We start from the raw sequence: 22,157 nt of genomic DNA, 5'->3' as shown, positions 1-22,157 counted from the left end.
AGCGTATTTTCCAAAGTTTTGTAAGGGTATAATGCATTAATTAAACATAGCGACAGTATCCCATGATGTTTACTCTTTACAATCTTGCTTTGCTCGTTCGGCGTCCTCTTTACCTCATCACATGCCCCCTGCCCCCTCTTGTTCTAACAGTTAGAAAATATGCATGTATAATTTTAATAGTTCTATGTAGCGAGTGAGTTCCAAATTCTGATAGTGTTTTCAAATCTCTGTTTAAACGATGATTCACAAACTGAAATAAAGTAATGAAACTAGATATATTTAGAACATGGTCATGAAGACGTTAAATATAGTGGGAAGTTGGGATGCTCGTTTGATAGATACTTGATATTGCTTTTGAACGAAATCGGTCAAGGAATTTCATATTGAAGTCTTCAAGGAACGCGCAAAGCAAGATTGTAAAGAGTAAACATCATGGGATACTGTCGCTACGTTTAACTAATATTATGCATAACCAGTTTGCAAATAAATAGTTCTAAAAATTTTCTTGCTCGCTTCGCTGGCAGTGTCATAATTTATTTAAGTCATATTATATCTATTTATTACTACAACTTCAGACAGGCAAGTGCGCACACACCCATGCAATGCATTCTCACTGATATTTCAATTGGGCAGCCCCAAGTTGAACTCCGAGTTACACCTACGGCAAGAACGATACAAATACAGTTAAAATATTGCGCAAGTGTTCCTAATTTCTTTATAACTAGCTTAAGAATTGCATGAAATGATTCCTGGTAATAATATGTTAAAATTTTGTGTTTTTTAATGTCATCCCTTGTGTTTTGTCTAACGATTGATTAAATCAAGTACTGAACATTATCGGAAGGAAAGCAATACTCGAAACGTTAAACTGAAATGTTAACATTAATCTATTTTCCATCTTTTCCTGTATTTGACATATTTTTTCTTCTGAAATGTTACGTGAAGGGAAGGAGGAGTTAATCTCTAGAAACATCCATGAACAAATTGAATTAGGGCGAACATTTTTAAAAAGGTCCAAAATATGCACTTAACTTACCCAAACTTACACCCCCCAAAATTTTCCAGCACCCCCCCCCCCCAGGGAAAAATCCTGGATAAACCCCTGAGCTTGCTAACGGCACAATGTTGTGTATTGAGTACTCTGGAAAAAATGTGAGCATTCCGGAAAACTCAGGGAAAATACATGTGGGAACCCTGTAATAGCACAAACAAAACTTAACCTTCCTATATATGCATTTTTATTTCTTCTATTAGATGCATATATGTGATTAGTTAGGTTAGGCAGAAAATTATCTAACTTCTCTTCTTCAGTTTATAAATAGGCAAAAATACAATTGAAATAGGTTGTGTGTATTCTCTTGAAACCGTGAATTTCAATCTTGCAACCATTTGCTTGACTCGTGTTTTGTCATTATTTGAAATATTCAATTTCATATAATTTCCAAGGACGTAAATGTTTAAGCAGTTGATCCTTCTCACGCTAGATGTCACAAGCGATGCTCCGATCGTGTCTGACATCTAACGTCAAATATATGTACATTTACACAAGCACACTGAAAGTGCTCGTCTCAAATAAGTATGCATGGGGCAGATTCGAACGACAACATTTTTAACACACACACAGAAAGTTTAATATGTCGGTTTTATTGGTGCACGAAATTTAGTTCAGTTCAGAAGAGTGATGTGTTTTAGACCTCTTTGTAGATTTATTAAAGCTTAATAATCAAATGTTACGGGAAGGTGACAATAGTAATTTACTCTTCTGTTTCTTAATTGACATTTTTTTATTGATTTTAGGAGATTTGGAGTGGTTTGTTTAATTTTAGACACCAATTAAGGCCTCTTGTATTTTCAACTTAAAGTTACGGCTAATTAAATTAGTGTTTCGAATTTTCCTACAAGTAAAATCTTCAACGTGACCTCTTTCCGTTCATGTGTTTTTCTACACCATCGGAAGTTTTGTGTTGGCAAGAGAACAAGTAAAATAATATTCCCACAAGCATGATGCGAAGTTTTCTCCCCTCATACAACCATCCAGCGCACAGACATCTCTTTCTCCAGCTCGCGGCGGGAAAGGTCTGTTTAGAATCTCGCGTCTGGCTGGACATTGAACAGTTCCTCTTGCCCCCAAATAACCACTCGCTTCAGAAGGATGCGATGGAGAACGATCAGTGGCGTACATATACTAGTCTCTAATTTACTTAAATTCTGGTTTTGAAACTGGTTTTAATAGTTTGCTTAATATACTATAATGGCCAATTACCGATATATTAAAGTTAAACGCATGAAAATATATGAAACAAGGTTGGCTTACCGGCGTAAACGCAACAACATGGAGAATACGCACTGTACCCGCACCTATGCCAAGCATGGAAGCAAGGAATGCACTTACCTCCCAAAACATGACGAAACTAAAAACTACTTGAGCAGCGTTGTAAATGACTAATGCTCGGTTGAGCTTAAGCGGTTTCCTGTTCTCCATTATCCGTGGGCCAAGGAACAGTGCGACGTAGAGGTAGGCCCCCACCATAATGACGGTGGGGATTGGACTCTCCATAAGAGGCCATCCATTTGCACGTGGATCTGCAATGCAACGTTAAAAAAATTAAATACATTTATAATACCAAACACAAATATGTTTGCTCTTTCTCTTTTCTGATCAGCACTCTGATTTTTATATTATTACACAGTGGCGTAACCAGGATTTTCGAAGGATGGTGGTTAGTAGTCAGCTCTCAATTTGCTATCTTTTCCGGCCTTTCACGTTTTTTTAGGAATACTGGACCAAAAGTTGGAGAGGGAGGGGTGTTATGACTCACACTTCCTCTTGGGCACGTCACTGTTGTCCAATTTCAGATGTGCTGCTACAGAAAAAAACGAATAAAAAGTATTTAAAGCCTAAGATGTTTTTTTTTTGTTTTTACGATTTCTATGAAACTCGTAGCAATTGCTATAGATGATATAGTAATATTAAATTAAGTAAATTCCTTGCACTTACCACTGATGGAATCGAAGAAATATCTATACCTATCCAAGGCATATCGTACAAGCATTGTTGCCATCTTTGTTTAAATTTTGGAAACAACTACGGGAAATTATAGTTTCTTTACGTCATCTGAAAATCCTGTAAGAAAAAGATAACAGTTAGTATGGCAACATTGACTCAGAGGTTGAAGGTAAACGGAGTTCCGACATTTCCGACACCGTCATTTGCGACACTAAGGCAAAAACTGGTTTTCTCCCGTCATAAGCGACACTGCTTGGATTTTCCCCTACGATTTCCAATTTGTTTACCAGAATTAGCGACATTTGCGTATGTGCAGCATCAATAGCGTCTCTGAAGAAAGTATTTCCCGAGGCTCAGATCAGTGGTTGTAATTATCACTTCAACCAATGTTTGTGGCGAAAGGTGCAGGAGTTGGGACTGACAAACGATTACAAAACAGATCCAGACGTGCGGCTGTGTATAAGAATATGTTCAGCTCTGGCTTACCTCCCTGTGGCTGACGTCGATGATGGATGGCTGTGTGTGATGGAAGATGCGCCAAACCACGACATATTGAGAATATTTTTGGATTATTTCGTTGAACAGTGAATGAAGAACTCTGTTTTCGACATTTCCATGTGGAACTGCTCCCAACAGCGGCACAGGACTAACAATGCAGTCGAGGGATGGAAACATACAGTTAATGTATTGACGGAAAAGTCAAGTCCTAACGTGTACCAATTAGTGAAGACTTTAAGATTAGAAGCTGTGTACAACGACTACTTATGTGAGAGGAGGGCCTCTTGAATCTTAAAGGGAAACGTAGACGACGTCAGTACATTACATTAGATGAGAGAATACAAAGAGCGTTTGCCGACTATGAAATGCATAGAGATCTTCGCTTTCTGAGGAGAATGGCGCACGTTCAGAAATTAGAATGAAAATAGTAAGATGTTGGTTCAACTACAAGAGAAACGACGCATTCTAGATTTCTGCATTGACAAGGGATTGCAGTCTGCTCCTATACTGACAAGGGATCTAAAAAATCCGTCATTGACGAAGGATAAATACATCCAGCTTTTAAACACCCAGCTTCCATGATGCCAGTGTGAAGGAAAACTAATAAAGGCTTTAAAAACACACCAGCTTCCATGATGCTGCCATTCCTAAGCCTGGATAAAGTGTGATGGGAAGCTACTTACACTTTGGGTCGCGGATGACGGTGTCGCAACTGTCATGGAATATATTTTCCATACAGTGTCGCATATGACGGCAGAAATGCTGGTGTCGCATACGACGGTGTCGCAAAAGTCGTGGATTCAAGGTAAACAGATATGTTATTAATTCTATGGATGTTGGTGGCAGTGGTTCTAAATTAGCGTGCGATGTTCATTTGACATTATCCGTTGTCTAGTGCTTTAAACTATACTTATTCTAACACTACGTTTAGAGAGCACCTCTTCTCTCGTGTTCAAACGAACAAATTTATTTTTGCCAGTGGTGGGAATCTACCGGTTCTCTAACCAACTACTACACGGCTTTATATTGTAATAAAATTTAAAGTTCGTAACATAACCGATTGTTGTGTAAAAATGGTGTTATTCTGCAATTCATTTCAATTCGTAACATAAAGGTAATGTTCTATACTAATCTTTAGAGGGCCATTGTCTGCCAAGTGACGCATGATCATCGAATCCCATCGCCGCTGTTTTCTGGCTTTCGAGACCGGAGCCCGCTACTTTCTTCTTTTTCACGTAGTTTCCTAATTGTCTTCACGGTGCTGGGACAACACTGAAATTTTGGGAGGTCCCATCGGTAACCGCACCTGGCTCCGATCGCATCAAACTCGAGCGAGCTATATTTTTTAAAAAAATTAAATTTCTATACATTTTTTAAAAAGGAAAATCTTTGAGTGATAGTTTTCTCGTCAGTTTTTTTACTTTCTTACACAAGTTTTTACTCAATTCTCTAATTTCTCGTTCAGGACATACAGAAGCATCCATGTCTTGCCCGGGATTCGAACCCAGGAACTCTTGGGCACGTGTATGTATGGATAAGTAGTACAAAAACTATAGGCTATAGATACTGATAGCATTATATTACAACTAACAAAAGTGTTCGAGCTATCTTTTTCCGGATTGTAAAAGAATATAGAATGAAGGTCACCGAAATAAATGTACACTGTAGAGCGAATCAATTACAAAATATTTCGAATGTGTGTGATTGTTTCGCCCGGGGAAATTAATTCTCACTGTTAGTACAATTTTCGTTGAACTACTTGTATTTCACAAAAATCTACTAATGTTTCAACACGTAATCAAATGGTTCTCGGTTCGTTTCCTGATGGCGGTACATTGTAGAGTAGTTCTGATTCCACTTTGACGGTTCCAGCCCCTGTCCTGACCACAAATTGGACCTAAAACCATAACCCTTTTAATTGTCTCCTTGTTGTATTTTTTTAAATAAGTCGTAAAATGTCATACAATGTGCACATTATATTTCCAGTTTTACATCTTTTGCTTACAACATATTCTGCGCTCCTCCCAGAAAAGAATTCTAGACCCCCCTATTCGCGATTAAAATGATCCGATATGACATCTGGTGGGATTTTTCAGAACTACTCTATGTATGTATGATACGGTGTTGTGTTGATGTCTCAAAGCATGGGAAATGTGTTCAGTTTTTCGCTCCAAATCGTTTTGTGGGTCAGGACAAGTGAAAAGTTTACATGTGTTTCCACTCCGTGGAATCAACAACATGAAATTTGTAAATAAATCATGGAAAACAGAATTGACTGATAGAAGATTGGCATGGACTGATAACTAGAGGCACATATTTTTGGTAAATAAAGCGGCAAATAAAATAAAATTTCTGTGTTATAGCGGTGAATAATCACATAATACTAAATTTGATTTAAGAACTGCACTTATTTCACAAAATAAACTTATCCCTTCTAATAGCATATTTATGTAGTTACCAGAATATTAAGTTTATTCCTGTGTAAAGCGGTCCATTTTTGCTTCTCAAATATTTATAGCAGAATTAATCAATTTTCCGTGAATTGCATAAGTCACAGGATACTTCAGACTTCAGAAAGTGTCGCGTCGGTGTATAAACGGTAAATTTCGTGTTTAAGAGTATATTTCACATTTTGCAGTTCATTTCGCATTATTTCGTGACAAAACAGGGTAGAAAATGCGCCTCACACCTTTCAGAAACATGAAAAATGAACATTACAGCATGTTATTTCATATTTCGTGTTTTCGTCAAAAACGAAATTTGCATGCATCTACTGATAACATTGAAATGCAGCAAGGAAATTACGAAGAATGCACGAGTCCGTTCACTTTATTTTCCGAAAGATGATTCTATTACCATGAAAGTAAAGTTTTAAATTGTTCATTATGAATAAAACATTTTTTTTCGAAAACAATGTTTTATCCCACACCGTGCGAGTCAATTAAATGCGAAGATGAAAATAGCTTGAGAATTAATTAATGTCTGTAATCATCAAGATAACCAGAAAAGGAAAATCGACATGCTAATGTTGCTGTTCCATTCAGTAAGTCCTTTTTCAGTGAAGATAGCCTTGGTGAAATTGTGAATTCTATTATTATTATTGTGTTTAATAAACCAGCCTGCCTCTCTGGCGGAAGAACTGCAACGGTATGTTTACATTTTTCTCCTGCCCAAGCTTTGCAAATACAGGTGAATTGCTTTATTTTCAAATAATTTCCGAGAGCCCCAGTTACAACCTGAGATGCAGATGAAACAGCACTGCTTTGAAGAACCAGTGCATATACATTACTTTCATCTGCTATTTTTGCCTATCATAATTAAATGCTTCGTTCTCAGCACAGCTTCACCTTCGTTAAAGTTCCTGGGATTCACATCGTATTCGTAATATTTAAAAATTGCGTAATTTAAACGTTACCTCCATACCAGCCATGACAACATGCTGTTATTACGTACTACTACTGAATGTAAACAAAGATTTATCCTACATAGAGCGGCCATATTGGAAGCGACACTAGCGCTCTGGTGGTAATTTTAATCGCGATTAGGTGTAGGTTAGAATTAATTGAAGTGAACTACCGACCGAAATTCGATGCTTCTAACTGTAACTTCTGGATCCTCTACTGCTTCCTCGAACCACATATAAATATATGTATAAGCAGATCTTCATCTAAGGCAGGAACACAGGTGCACTGACCTCCTGCTGAGAATCCCCATTCCCAAAAAGTCTTGTAATGATCCGCTAAGAGGCGCTGAGAGTCACTACTCCCAATCTTGCTTCCACTTATTCTAACAAACAGAACAAGAGATGGCACTGCTAAATTTTAACAGTTGTCAAGCCTGACTTCACCGGATATATATATACAGGGTGTCGCAAAAATCTTTCAACAACGCTTGGGTGCTGGTAGATATCATGAAAACAAGTTACTTTTTCCGATAAAGTTTACCTCGAAAGCGCTTAGTTTCTGCGCTATAAGCGCTCAAAATCTATCCTGTATGTATACAACCCAACACAGCAAACGCTTGATCTGACATAACTACCAGGAGCGCGTTTTCCTCGTTAAGAGAGACGACTTGAAAACAACAACTTGGGAGTCTTGCCTGAGCAAAATCCAAAACATTAATGGTACTTGCGATGTTGTAAGAAGCATTGACAGAATTTATAAACTGACCAAGACAAATAATGGACAGATTGAAATTCAAGATTACTCATTCTAAAATATCTCGATTGATTTGGTTTATTTTAATTCGCTTTTCTGCCACCTTTGGCTAATCGCGAAGATGAGGATGATATGATGAAATAACAAATGACACCAATGTCTACGCCAGGATTTCAACCCGAGACACCTGGCGCCGTAGCGAGGAGCTGTGCTAACCACATCACCACGGAGTTTTCGTGTATCATGCAATATCAACAATTGCAAGGGACACGTGAGATGGGGGAAATCCACGAACGAACGAATGTAAATAATACGCAAATGGGCAATACGAGTGCCCTTTACAGTTCAGCGCTTGATATAAGTACGTATTTCTTGGCTTTGGTTTTGAATAAGCACTAGTTTTAATGTGTGAATTTATTCATGTCTAAACGACGTTTTTCATCAGATTGAAAGTCGGGGTCCGTGGCGGAGTACTTAGAACATCGCGATACGGTGCCAGGGGTCTTGGATTCGAATCCCGGCTTGAATATGAATGTTTGTGAGTGTCCACTCATCAATTTCATCATATCACCACTCATCCCCATCTTCGCAAATTAGCCAAAAGTGGCACAAAAAGCGAAGTAAAATAAAGCAAATCAATCAATCAATGAATCAACGAATCATTATATTAAAAGAGTCTTGCAATTATTTCCTTATGAGACGAACACGATTAGCAATAACGCTAGCACAGATAGGAATAATTTTCAAATAAATTGTAATAACATTACAGTCTGTGTGTTCGAAACGAGGCATCAAACATATCATGTTTACATTTGTTCGTTCGTGGATTTCCCCCATCTCACGTGTCCCTTGCAATTGTTGATATTGCATGATACACGAAAACTCCGTGGTGATGTGGTTAGCACAGCTCCTCGCTACGGCGCCAGGTGTCTCGGGTTGAAATCCTGGCGTAGACATTGGTGTCATTTGTTATTTCATCATATCATCCTCATCTTCGCGATTAGCCAAAGGTGGCAGAAAAGCGAATTAAAATAAACCAAATCAATCAATCAATTATCGAGATATTTTAGAATGAGTAATCTTGAATTTCAATCTGTCCATTATTTGTCTTGGTCAGTTTATAAATACTGTCAATTCTTACAACATCGCAAGTACCTTAATGTTTTGGATTTTGCTCAGGCAAGACTCCCAAGTTGTTGTTTTCAAGTCGTCTCTCTTAACGAGGAAAACGCGCTCCTGGTAGTTATGTCAGATCAAGCGTTTGCTGTGTTGGGTTGCATACGTACAGGATAGATTTTGAGCGCTAATAGCGCAGAAACTAAGCGCTTTCGAGGTAAACTTTATAGGACAAAGTTACTTGTTTTTATATCTACCAGCACCCAAGCGTTGTTGAAAGAGTTTTGCGACACCCTGTATATCTTTCTTTATCTGTGCTCGAACCCACTCAACATTTTATTTTCGCGTTTCCATCCATTTATGGTTGCTCCTTTTCCAAAATTTAACCACGGCGATGGAAAAGGTAGCATGGTCCGTCAACGGGGCTAGGTTCGATTGGGTAGGAATGTGACCATAATTTTTATTTCCAATCCGTCAATTACTCTGTACCATTTTGCGTCAGACTTTCCTACACCTTGAGCCAGATTTCGCGCAGTACAAAAAAAGTCAGTGTTTTCTTTGAATGCGAAATGACGCCTGTGCTTTTACAGCGTATCTGAGTGCCACATACGTAACTCCTGGCGGGAGAAAAGCGAATGAAATTATCTGGAATGGCGGTTAAGGTCATGGTGCGGTTGATAATAACTGGTCAAGAAGTGTAGCATTCACCACTATTGTTCTCTTGGGACTGTAGGAAGTTTCATTTGCTTAGAAATTAACCTCACAATGGAACGTAGAATTGAAAGAGAAGTTGATTCGCTATCTAGGTTAAAGATTACACAGAGATCGGTTTCATAATAGCATTACTTGTGTACAGTTTTTTAGGTTACTAAAAGGTTACTAGAAATTGTACATAAGTAATGTTTTTGTCAAACAGTTCTCTTTAATCTTGGTATTGTTTTGATTTAGCTTAATACCAATCAACCTACTGCTTTACTATAGTTCTCTCCGGATTAAAATGTCTTCTGTTGTACTGTGAATTTAAGTAAGTAAATTAAAGGTATTGTCATAGGTTCTCCAATGTTTTTTATTGATCTAATACACTGTGTTCATTTTTTTAAAAAATTGTCTCGAAAGTAAAGCTAAAAGGCACAAGATTGGTTGATTGACTTGCTTTATTTTACTTCGCCTTTTGTGCCACTTCTGGCTAATTTCCAAAGATGGGAATGAGGGATATGATGAAATTGATGAATTGACACTCACAAACATCCATGCCCAGGTCGGGATTCGAACCCGGGACCCCTGGCGTCGCAGCGTAATGTGCTAACCACTCCGCCACGGGGGCCGGCAAAAGGCACAAGAGGTAGCAGTGATAAAATTGATACCCGATTGAAGCAAAGCGGTTCGGATCGCAAACTTTTAATACAGTACAGGATATACTCAATGAAAGTTAGTCCCAGCTTAACAATCTTTTTTTTTTGGGTAAACGTAAATATAACCATACAGAACGATGGACCAAATATATCCAAATGTAACACTGTCACTATATCTCCCGATACAACCTCACTGCACTACACTTCGTCGTTCTTCAAGATTCATGTTCGAAGCTCTTCTGCATGATTTTTGGAAAGGGAAGACAGGGACCATTCAATTTTTCCTGTTTAGAGGTACCAGCGGGGAATAAGGGACCTTATTTTTCTTTAGGGCATCAATTTAAATGTTGCATTAACATTTCTCTTCTGGAACACAACTGTGTTGGCATATGGGGACAATAGGGCATCAAGTTTGCGACTCATGGAACACTTAATCTGCCTTCCTATTAACCAAAGAATAATATCAAAGAACAAAATGAATTTATTATAAGCTCGTAATAGTTAAGGCTTATTTAACTTTAAATACTTTAATTAATTCTTTAATAGAGCTAAGCTAACTGCAGTAATTTTTTTAAAAAACTGCTTAATTACTGGCCGCGGTGGCTCAGTCGGTAACGAGTCTGACTACTATGCTAAAGGTCCCGGGTTCGATCCCCGGCCGGTTCAAATCCGGGAACTTTTCTAACGATGGAAGCGGCCCCGGCGCCCACCCAGCGTCGAATAACATGGGTACCTGGGGGGTAACGGCGGTCAGGGGTGTGATGCTGATCACATCACCCCCACTCACGACCGGATCAAGAAAGTGTGGGGCGTTACCCCCACACGCCCTATACGCCTTCATGGGGTGGTGCTATGCACAGGGAAGCACTTTACCTTTTACCCTTAATGAAAAATAATTAACGATGAACGTCATCCTTCGTGTAATCTACCTGGTAGGCAGGTACTTCTCGTCTCCGTTCTACCAGAGTAGGCCAAAGGATGAAATATCCCTTCTACAACGGCTGTTCTGAGATGTATAATCTGCTAGTAGGCCGAAGAATACGGATACCCTTCGTTTCCGTTTTACTAGTAGGTCGTCTCCCAACAGTAAATATATCCACGAACTAAAGCGTAACCTAATTCAATGCGTTTAATCTACCAGTAGGGCGTACAAGAAATACGTTTCCGTTCTACAGGTAGGCCACACTCTAGGTGGTTGAGCTTAAGGCAATGCGTATAATCTACCTGGGAGGCCGAGGGATACTGCTATATCTCGTTTCCGTTCTACCAGAGTAGGCTACACTGTAAAATGCCCTGTTATATCCCTAGGCACCCGTGTGCTTGCAAATGCTGGGCTATTTTGCAGGAGCAGAGCTCAACCATGAGTCGCCGTACAACCAACACAGTGACTGACGGACTGGATATTAAACCTTTTCCTGCTCCCACAAAAGTAGGTAATAATTAGGCTGGAGAGTTCAATGAACTAACCGATGTCTAACTACGCACCGGTAATGATCAGGCTGGAAAGTCCATACGAATTAACCGATCACTGATCAGTTTTGCTACGTTGAGGAAACTTGACTGACGGACTGGGGCGGCGTTGCTGCTTATATACAATTCTGAGCGCATCACCAGCGCCTCTAGTGGGTACTCGTGAACTACGAGAGCGCTGCTTAACATTGAGTGCCATCTATACGGGATAACAATAAACTACTAACACAGTAACGCTCCCTAGTGTGAAACGGTAGAACTACCTTGTCTACCACGCATTGCAGTGAAATCGTATGAGAAGAGATAACATAATAGATAAGCTTACACAATGCGATTTTCAACAATGGCAAAAAAAAAGAACATATGCATCATCTTGTGGCGATCTCGCAGGATCGTTACACAGGGCGGGATAAATTATATTCCCTATCCACTGTAAGAGCGAAGTTAATGTAAACAAAACCACTTGACCTCTACAAAATAGTTCCTTTCCTATGCGTTAGTTCTGGTGTTATTTTGCGCATGGATATATTGATGGTAGCTGTACAGTTCGTAATATAAGGTTCCGCAGCTTCAATATAGCAGCGACATTGAGTGGTATGGTTTTATCACACGCACTATTACTGCGCAGCTGCCATTGAAATAACCAATAGGATTCCTCATAAGCCATCGATTTCGTTTTTACAGATAATAGTAAAAATGATTTGAAGGGCAAGAAGTGAACGACCGAGAACTTATCAACAAAATTTGCAACGTTCATAATCGTTCAACCATTCCTTCTAAAAGTTATATACTAAGAAGGCGTTTGATCACATTTTCTCAAAAAGCGTGTGGACTTTTTGTTACGTACAGTACCTATCGTGTAAGCTACATTGTTCCGAACCCATTGATTATAGTGCTACACTTCCGCGTATATCAGATACGGTACAGCTGAACCTCTGGCTGAACGGCTTGTGATCAAGAAGCCGTAAGCTACGTAACCATTGTAATTGGCGATTGTATCATGAAGTGAAATTCAGATTACGAGCGCAAGATATTGCCGCTGGATGGGCGAGGTTGGACTCTTAACCTACACTCCTGCCCGACAAAGACATTTTCAGAATATTTAATGCGAGCTAAGGAACTACGGGAAAATTAAATGAGAGAGACGAATGACAGGAGAAAGGAATCCAGAAATGGAGAAGAAAGAAAAACAGGGAAAAACAATGATTGAAAAGTAGAGAGAAAAAGAAGGAATGTTAGCATGGAAGAAAGAGATAGAGACATAGAAATAGAGGGAAGAAAAGAGAGAGAGGAGGATAGAAAAAGAGCTTGAGAAAGATAGAATGAAAGAAAGAGGAAGAGATAAACGATAGAATGAAGCAAGCCCAGGATTTTATTCCGGGGGGCTCATTCCTTATCAGCACTGGCGTCGCCAGAAATATTTGTAGAAGGGCAAGCCACTGATAAAACTTGATTAGTGGAAATAGTAATGACAATAATTATTACCACGGTTATATTGTAATTTTACAATAATAACTACTATAAGTTATAAAAAATAAACCAATTTTAATCCAAATTTATTGTTATTATTACATAATTGAGAGACTTTGCTACTCGATCCACCGTATGAGTGAATATCCAACACATGTCCATTACTATTTTTACATATTGTACAGTTAGTGTACTGAAATTCATAGTTATTGTATTTTGTTATTAACTTCTACACATTCCTGTGCGCCTTCTCACAAAGAAAAATATACATTTTGAGAGTTGCGGATTAAATGGTAGAATATAAAAATATATCCTGGTTCCTCTATTATACACTAAACTTTTTTCGATCTAACGTTTAATACTACTAAGGAAGTAAAATTAATTACCACTATACACTATTTAAATTAAATATTTGTAGGATTTCGGGGAAGGCTTCAGCCCCCTTAGCCCTCCCCCTGGCTACGTGCCTGGAATGAAGATATGTACGATCACGGTGAAGGGTGAGGGGGTCATATGAGTGCCAAGTCCCGGACTCGGACAACCTTCTTTTAATCGGAAACCCTTCTACGAGTCTATTTATTTATTAACCTCTCTACGTAATCAAATATTTACAAGAAATAATCTTTACAAGAAAAGAAGCAGTAATTAATACAATGATTATTTATCTTGAGTGTTTTGAATCAATTTTATTAATTTGGCATGTAAAAAAGTATAAAACTCAACGTTCCTTAAAACCGCTTCACTTCCATTACTGTCACTGCACCTAAAGCTCTCGCCACGAAAACAGTCCAGTCAAGGTCACGTCACACACCAACAGTGTTGCCAATGAGCAACAATTTCAACCGACGAAATCAACCGCATACCTACAACGCACGAAGTGTTGGCTGAGCAGCATAGAAGAAGTGTGGCAAGACCAGGTGTGTGGAGGAGGCAAGGGGAAGCTACGACCTTGACTAGACTGTTTTCGTGGCGAGAGCTACCTAGTTTTTTCAAATAAGAAAGCAACTTTACATTTGTAATCTGATGAACTTACTTTCAACAAAAACGATCAACCCGGCCTGAGCGGTTAGTACAGTGTGCTACGACCCCAGGGGTCCTGGGTTCGAATCCAGATCTGGGCATTGGTGTTCTTGTAAGTGTTCCTTCATCAATTTCCTCATTTCATTCCTCATCATCATCTTCTCTATTAGCCAAAAGTGGCAGAAATGCGATGTAGAAAAAACACCAAAGAAATTCTCAGTTCAGAAGGCCTCAGTAAATCAAGAGTCTCATTAGGATATTTGAATGATTGATTTGCTTTATTTGCTTTTCTGCTACTTTTGGCTAATTGCGAAGATCGGGAAGAGTGATGACATGATGAAATTGATGAATGGACACTCACAAACATCCATGCCCAGGCCGGGATTCCAACCCGGGACCCCTGGCTTCGTAGCGCGATGTGCTAACCACTCCGCCACGAAGGTCGTCTCTTATTAGAAGTTTATGAGAAAATAGATTATCTACGAACGGAAAGGCCATCATTCCCAGATATGGGCCCAACTGTTGAAAAAAATTGGGTGAGCTCAAACACGTAAGTTGTAAATTCATAAAAAATATAGATCCTTTCTTACATGTACCGTGATATTAATGCTCACCAAGAATGCATCGTTAAAAAATTTGTTATTTTACTGATTTCAATAAGCACTCCACCATGAATCACGATAAAAAATATAGTAATAATAATCCAATGAATTATTAGATGGACTCGGGCCTACAGGCCCATATTACGTACTTGACGCCACTGTTCTCAGTGGTTTCGAGGCTAGGTTTCGCTTCTTCCTTCCGGCCCTAAATCGAGAAGGGTCCAACCGTTAACCTGCTAATTCTGGGAGGGCAGCCCCCCTTTAGAGGCTTTGATTTCTCACCGCCATTGACGGGTGAGTGATGACATGATGAAATTGTAGAATATCAATTTCTACAAAAGATCACCCATGCTCACACCGGGATTCGAACCCTGGATCCCTGGCGTCGTAGCGTGCTGTACTGACCACTTCCCCATTGAGGAAATAGACGATAAAGAAATGATTGTTCATCAGAAACAGATTCGTTTAGTAATCGTGAACATTTATTTATATTTACCACAAAAAAAGTAAAATTTACCAAATTTAGTAAACGGTATAGAAAAGTTTTATTCCTTACAAATCCGGAAGCCTTCCCGATGTCATAATCATAACGTCGTCGCCTTGTAATCAAGAGGTCCCGTGTTCGATATCCGATGGAGGCACATTGGACAGTGATTCGAACCCCGACTTTGAACTGTAGGTCCAATCCCGATAAAGTAAACTTAATATAATAATTCAAATTCAAAGAAATCATGATTCTGTTTTTTATTATTATTCGGGGGTGGGGAGTTTTACTCGTCGATCAGTATGATGGGCCCCTACAAATTGCATTTCCATATTCAACTCTTTAAAATAAGTATAGATGTCACTGCAAATGCAGGAATATATTTATTCCCCACAAGTTTCTGAATGAATTGAATCTCGAATGCAGATGGTCTAGTTTAATTTACATAGTAAGAAAGAGTATACCAGGTTCCATAATAGATACACTTAACAACAAAAATATGATGAGAGAGAACTGGAAATGCTGTGGCCACATCACAAACTAATCTTCACTTAAAGAAATAGTGCAACCCATTCGTAATTAAGAAGGAATGTTGAACTGGAACTCGTAGGTACATTTTGTAATGAACGAGTGAAGAAAATAGTGTCTGCAGTATGAAAGGAACAAGGCAGTTACACGTTTTATTGCGCCCGTTTGGGAAGGTACAATAAATTCCTCGAATCTACGTGAGTTGTGGGTCTACCAATTGCGGAAGATGTACAAAAAAGGTGAAATTATTAAATAATGCTGTAATTCGTATGAAAGAAAGGTGAGGTAACATACTGCCCGAGGCAGTTTCCCCGGTCTTTTTGAAGTGTCACAGTTTCTTCACTTATTTTCATTGCTTGCGTCATCTTTCATTATGTGTTGGGTCAGTGAGTGACACAACTTTCTTCTGAATGCACCACGTGCTGCAAAGTGGTCGTGAGGCTTGCCTTGTAAGTATAAGGCACCCAGGAAGTTTTAAAAGGATGTGGTAATTTGATGAAGAACACATTTTGAATACAATTATGAACAACAAAATGGAGCGAGATCAGGGTCTGGTGCGGGGCATACCCACAGCTTGCAACAAACCTAAATGAATCTGGCCCTCCTACCTAACCTAACAATTCCGCTTAGGTCTAATAATGTGACTAGGTCAGGAAGGAGAGGTTTAGAGCTTTTAGCATTTAGTTTTGTTGCAAGCTGGGTGTGCCTCGCACCAGACTCAGCGAGATCAAGGCTTCGGGGACAGAAGTGCTTAAATTTGGAGGGGTGAGAGCTGAGGGATGCTATCCCCCCCAGTTATAAAAATTATCACAAAGCATCCTCGACTAGAATAATTTGCATTTTCTCCATCTTGATCCATACAAGCATCCCCCAGCCTTTCCCAAACTGGACAAAGCACCCTTTCAACCAAGCTAGAAATTTTCACTTTGAGCACTGGGAGTCAGAGTAAAATTTCATATCTTGCCCATAAATAATAAAGACTCATATTTAACCTATTATTATTATTATAAATCATAAATTTGAAATGGAATTCAAAATACCTTTACGTTGTTATCAAGTCAACCAAAAGTGACAGAAAATCGAAGCTAAATAACAAGAAAGTCAGTCAAGTTTTGGGCTGAGAACATGATCATCATAATGCTAAATGCATCTTTGACTGTAATGTTGAAGAAAATTGATTGATTGATTTGGTGTTTTAAGTCAACATTATGCACAGTAAGGCTAATCGGGACTGGACCTACAGTTTAAAGTGGGATCCGAACCAATATGTGCCTCTACCGGGTACCGAACCCAGGACCCCTTGATTACAAGGCGACGACGCTACCACTGCGCCACCGGGGAGGCTAATGTTGAAGAAAAGGGCGGTAAGATGAAGTAATAACAACACCAACAAACCACGTAAAGTTTGAATTTTGCTATCACAAGTCCAAGTTCGAGTTCTAAAAGGAAGTCCGCGTGCCAGAAGGTCCTCCTGTGTTTATTCCGCAAGCTTAAAGTGGAACGCTATGGTTTCTAGTTCAGTGAGGTGCAAGTGTACCTGTCAAGGCCACGGCGCTGTCCCTCGGGCCTTAATATTTCCGGCCATCTACACCTTTCGTAGACGTCTGACACACATTTCACCCGAAGGCATCGGGAATCCGCACCGTTCCCTGCTACCACGATCGCTTTCACCGTTTTATGTGTCCACCACAATATTTTCCCCTCACTTCTGATTCTTACGAAACTTTTAATATTGGTCCATCAAACCTGTTTAGTGTTATTTCCTAACGAGATACGCTCTAGCTCCTTAAAAGGAAGAATATGGAATCATAATTTACTCTTCCATCCGCGATTTGGACGTTTAATGCTTGTTATGTGCTTAACATATGCACTGTAGGTCCGTCGACAATGATGGTGTGTGGCTGCAATGATGAAGTGATGAAAGGTTAAACGCAAATGTTCATGCCTCGTCTAGGCTTGAATACGGAACAACTGGCTTCACACAGTAAGGAAGTAATATATAAGGCTGAACACACACACTAGATAAGTCCGTCCAGTGACAGCGTCAGAATTAGATCAATGGGGAAGCAGAGGGGATAATCGCATTCAGTGTACCCCTAAATTAGTGCTCGAAGACGAGGCTGGGTTGTATCCCCCTAGCTATGAACACTGAAGTACCCAGGATTTTCGAAGAGGGGCGGGGAACGTATATTTTTTTACTCGTCATCCTCATATTGCCATGTTTTCCTGCTTTTGACGTTCTTTTTATAAGGGATACTGGGGCAGAGCGGGCTTATGATCCCCACCAATCCCCCTTGACAATGCCACCGGCTAGAAGACATTATGCAAAGTCCCCTCCCCCAGCTGTGCATGCCCCAAAGAGTCTCAAGCAAACACCCCACCTGCCGGCCCCCGTGGCGGAGTGATTAGCACATCGTGCTACGACGCCAGGGGTCCCGGGTTCGAATCCTGGCCTGGGCATGGATGTTTGTGAGTGTCCATTCATCAATTTCATCATATCATAACTCATCCCCATCTTCACATATTAGCCAAAAGTGGCACAAAAAGCGAAGTAAAATAAAGCAAGTGAATCAAACACCCCACCTACGTTGTAGAAATTCCCACTTCGTACACTGTCCTCAGTATCATGCAAAATTACATATTTTTGACTAAAAGACCATTTATTTACTATTTTTATTGTTTTCTGGGAAAGGGGGAGGGGCAGACTGGGCCGACCAGGGGAGAACAGGGTCACCTTTCCATCAGCTACTTTATGTGTTCGTATATCTTGAGTATTTTCTTTGCCACTTGGATATTACAAGATTAGCCTTGTTACCAAGTTACACGAAGAACCTACAATACGGGTTGGTATGGGGTAGCCATTAGAAAACGCTCGTCATACTTTCCCAAGGAATATTGTTTAAAACTAAGAAACCGTCGAACGAAGTGCCAGTCTGCCCTCTTCTCATTTAAAATTTCAGATGTATCTACACTCCTTCCCCGGCCTGGCAGAACCGCCCCATAACTTTTTTTTAATGCAGTGACCTTTATTGTCCTTTTTGAAAATATATTAGCCTATTATAAAATTACAGACTCACCCTGTACGCTGTTACTTTTACATTCATAATAATGAATATAATTAATTAGAACATCAGGCATATTTTTAGCTCGAACATGGGACAAGAGAATGTGAAGGAACTGATGAAAGGAGAATAACAAACACATATGAACAGGCCACACCACCAGTGTCTGCTGGTGATAATGTCGTTGCCTTCTAATCAAGGGGTCCCAGGTTCGATACCCAGTGCTGGGGGTGCATACTGGATCGGATCTCACTTTAAACTCAAGGGTGTAGTCCAGGGTATACGGAGAGTAGCATTGTTTTTAAATTTAATTTGTTTTCTTATTCATTCATTCATTGATTTTGGTTAATTTTGCTTCCCATTTCTGTCACTTTTGGCTAATTGCGAAGATGAGGGTGAGTGATATGATGAAATTGACGAAGGGCACACAAAGAACACCCATGCCCAGGACGGGATTCGAACCCGGGATCCCTGACTTCGTGTGCTAACCACTCCGCCACGGGAGACCGGCGTTCTTTTCTTATACCAGGACCACTGAAACCCATGATAATTCTGTGTTTAAATAATTTAGTTTATGTTTTATAATAAAATAAATTTCTGCCTTGGTCAGCATATTGAGTTTTTCAAATAATTTATGTTTATAAATTAAATGATACGTGTTAGCAATGATTAATAAAATAACGAACATGTCTAAATGTGAGTTTTAAAAGGAACGAGATATTTTCGCATCACAATTGTAGTTCCAAAAAAATCTGGACTGAGGTCAACTGTCCCGATTAAATCAGAACGTTCAGCATCCTTACATCAATAGTTATAAAGCTAAAATTACCAAATATTGCACACTGTTGACTTTTGGAGTTTGCCTCTCTACACAACGAACACATTAATTTATGCTAGGACAAAATTGAAACTTTTACAATTTTGAATAATCGTCGATGTTATTTTCGTAGCTTTTTATAGGTTCACATTAAATATTTCATAATTCGAGGGGCGGGGGCATGGCCCCCATGGCTCTCCCCTGGGTGCGGGCCTGTACGGCGGTATACGCCATATACCCTCTGGTTAAGCGTACTCATTAGCGTATAACTTCTGCTTTGGTTTCGTTTGTATCAATTCATGTAATTCGGGCATAACTCCAGTGAGCTTATTGAGATCAGCCTTTTGTTGTCAAACCCAGTGTAAAAGTTTGACATAACATTACTTGAAGATTTCGAATTATCGAGTAAGTCTGATGCGAAAGTCTCAACAATATTGTTGTTTCTCTTTTCCACAACAATTGACGTCAAACTATAAAGGCTCTAATCGCGACAATTCAGGTCTGATGTGTTAGTTTTAAACACGGAGAGAACTAGAGAAAGGGTAAATGTTGCTTTCTTGTTAATTCCTCTTTTTTTGTTTAAGTATTTTACCAAGTTTTTAATTTTTTTGTGCAACTCGCAGTACTATTAAAGTTATTAAAATTATACAAATGTAATTCACAAAGCAATACTGACAAGAAAGTAAAATACAATAACATGTTACGTATTTCATTTTTTTTTTTCAATATGTCTTCTCTTTTTTTTTAATACGCCTCCTTTATGGGTATATCATAATCATCATCAATATTTTACCATGAATGACATTTTTGTAGAAGTTAAATATTTGAATCCACATATTTAATGGAAACACAATCAAAAGTTAATGAAAACATGGTCTCCATTTAACGTTTCACGAAACGTATATCCTATGAAAATTTTGGGATTACATCACTGTTTAAACTGCTGTCCAGTTCCGACAAGTCTCCGCTGTAAAATGTTGACTGGAGGAATGGCGGTCTAAGCAAGCCAATGACAAAATGTGAGCCCACGAACTCTGCTCCCGAAGCGCTGTTCACAGTAGCTTATGAAGTCACCGTCAGAAGCCACGGGGCGTTCCTCTTTAACGAACACCTGTAAAACTTCTCAGTTATGTAATATCCATAACGAAAATCCTTTCTTATTTGCTCATTTGGTTACCTTTTGTGCAATCGCGCACCTTTCTTCTCCTTCGAGCAATTGGCCTTCAAGGTTTCTTGGCTTCTGTTTATCGTGTTTGCGTAGTTGCGAGCTTTTAATGAAGCTTGTTTGTTTTGTTGGCTGTAAATATTTGCTCGCAAGCAACTGCGGTCGCGCAGGATTGCTCTTGAAACAGATTGCGTGTTTTGAAACAGCGTTCCATAATAAATTTGAAGTGTCCGTACTGTTGTTTCACAAAGACCTCAATGTCTCCCCTCCCCCCTTTTCCTCTTGACCGTTCAAATGTCGCTGGTCTGCAGATTTCACATTTCCATGAAAAGGTTTTGACTCAACCGTGGAGAACGAATCTGTCGTGAAAGGAGGGCATGAATATTGCATCACTGGAATTGTGCCATCAGCCTGCGATCTGCGCAGATTCCAGTGTTATTCATTGGTTTTGAGCAAGCGCTGGAGGGATGGATTCCAGTGAGGAATCACTCAGCAATGTGGTGATTATGTCGCTCCTTCCGGGCACTAGTTTAGTGTGGCATTGTCCTCTCTTACACACACACACACAACCCAGAACGAGTCAACTGACGCATATGTTGCCAGTAACACATTGAAGCGTGTAAACATGTAATCAATGTTGATGCATCAAAACGGGTCTTCCTGATAACGTGCTGGTTCAATACCCGGTACGGTCACCGACAATAAAAATGGGACACCTGGATCCTGAAATACTCGCTTCCCTGCAAGGCGTTGTGTGTGTTGCCTAAGTCTACGGCGGTGGTAGAAGTTTCCATTGAAAAATTGCTATTAAAAGCCACTTATTGCAGTGGAGTTATGCAACACACCTAACTTCTTGCAGGAAAGCGAGTGTTTCAGGATGTAGGTGTCCCATTTTTATTGCAGGCGACTGTATATAGTGGTCCGTATGCCACTTTAAACTGCAGTTTCATTCCTATTAGCCTGTCATACATAAAAGGGTCCTTTTATCATCTTTGATTGGATTGGATTTGTGTTACTAAGCGTTACTTTTATGCCACTTTTGGCTAATCGCGATGATGAGGATGAGTGATATGATGAAACTGGTGAAGGGAAGAAGAACAACCATACCCAGGCCGGGACCCCTGGCATCGCAGCGCGCTGTGCTACCCACTCCACGACGTAGGTCGGAGGCCACTGTGGATACAACGGAAGTCACAATCTGATCAGCCTCCTACTTAAACTTTCCGAGCATGTTCCATTATCCGGAAAAACATCAGCCCTAGGCAAGCCCAGACATTTTGCAGAGTCTCCATTATTGTCACCACTTGCAGTGCAAGATGTCATCAGCATACAGGAATTACTAGCTGGGTGCGCTAGGCTACGTGAGGTCAGTTCCGAAGCCTTTTAGCAGAGAAAGTTTTGCAACCTGT

The 22,157-nt window shown here is 39.7% G+C and overlaps 2 protein-coding genes across 2 annotated transcripts in view; one reads left to right on the top strand and one right to left on the bottom strand.

Moving 5' to 3' along the window:
* Positions 1-22,157, top strand: part of LOC145996722 (very long chain fatty acid elongase AAEL008004-like) — a 107,585-nt gene that overhangs the window by 19,042 nt on the left and 66,386 nt on the right. The window lies entirely within an intron of this gene.
* LOC145996730 (very long chain fatty acid elongase AAEL008004-like) overlaps positions 1-22,157 on the bottom strand; it is a 47,941-nt gene that overhangs the window by 13,733 nt on the left and 12,051 nt on the right. The window contains exons 2-3 of the mRNA XM_083133259.1: positions 2,999-3,124; positions 2,393-2,583 (exon numbers count right to left, since the gene is read on the bottom strand). Coding sequence (XP_082989385.1) covers positions 2,393-2,583; positions 2,999-3,062 — 255 coding nt within the window. The 5' untranslated portion in view covers positions 3,063-3,124. The remainder of the gene's footprint in view (positions 1-2,392; positions 2,584-2,998; positions 3,125-22,157) is intronic.

This window comes from Lepisma saccharinum, chromosome 1, assembly GCF_977018435.1.
Source record: "Lepisma saccharinum chromosome 1, izLepSacc3.1, whole genome shotgun sequence".
NCBI classification, from domain to species: domain Eukaryota; kingdom Metazoa; phylum Arthropoda; class Insecta; order Zygentoma; family Lepismatidae; genus Lepisma; species Lepisma saccharinum.
This window is presented reverse-complemented; position numbering and strand designations above follow the sequence as displayed.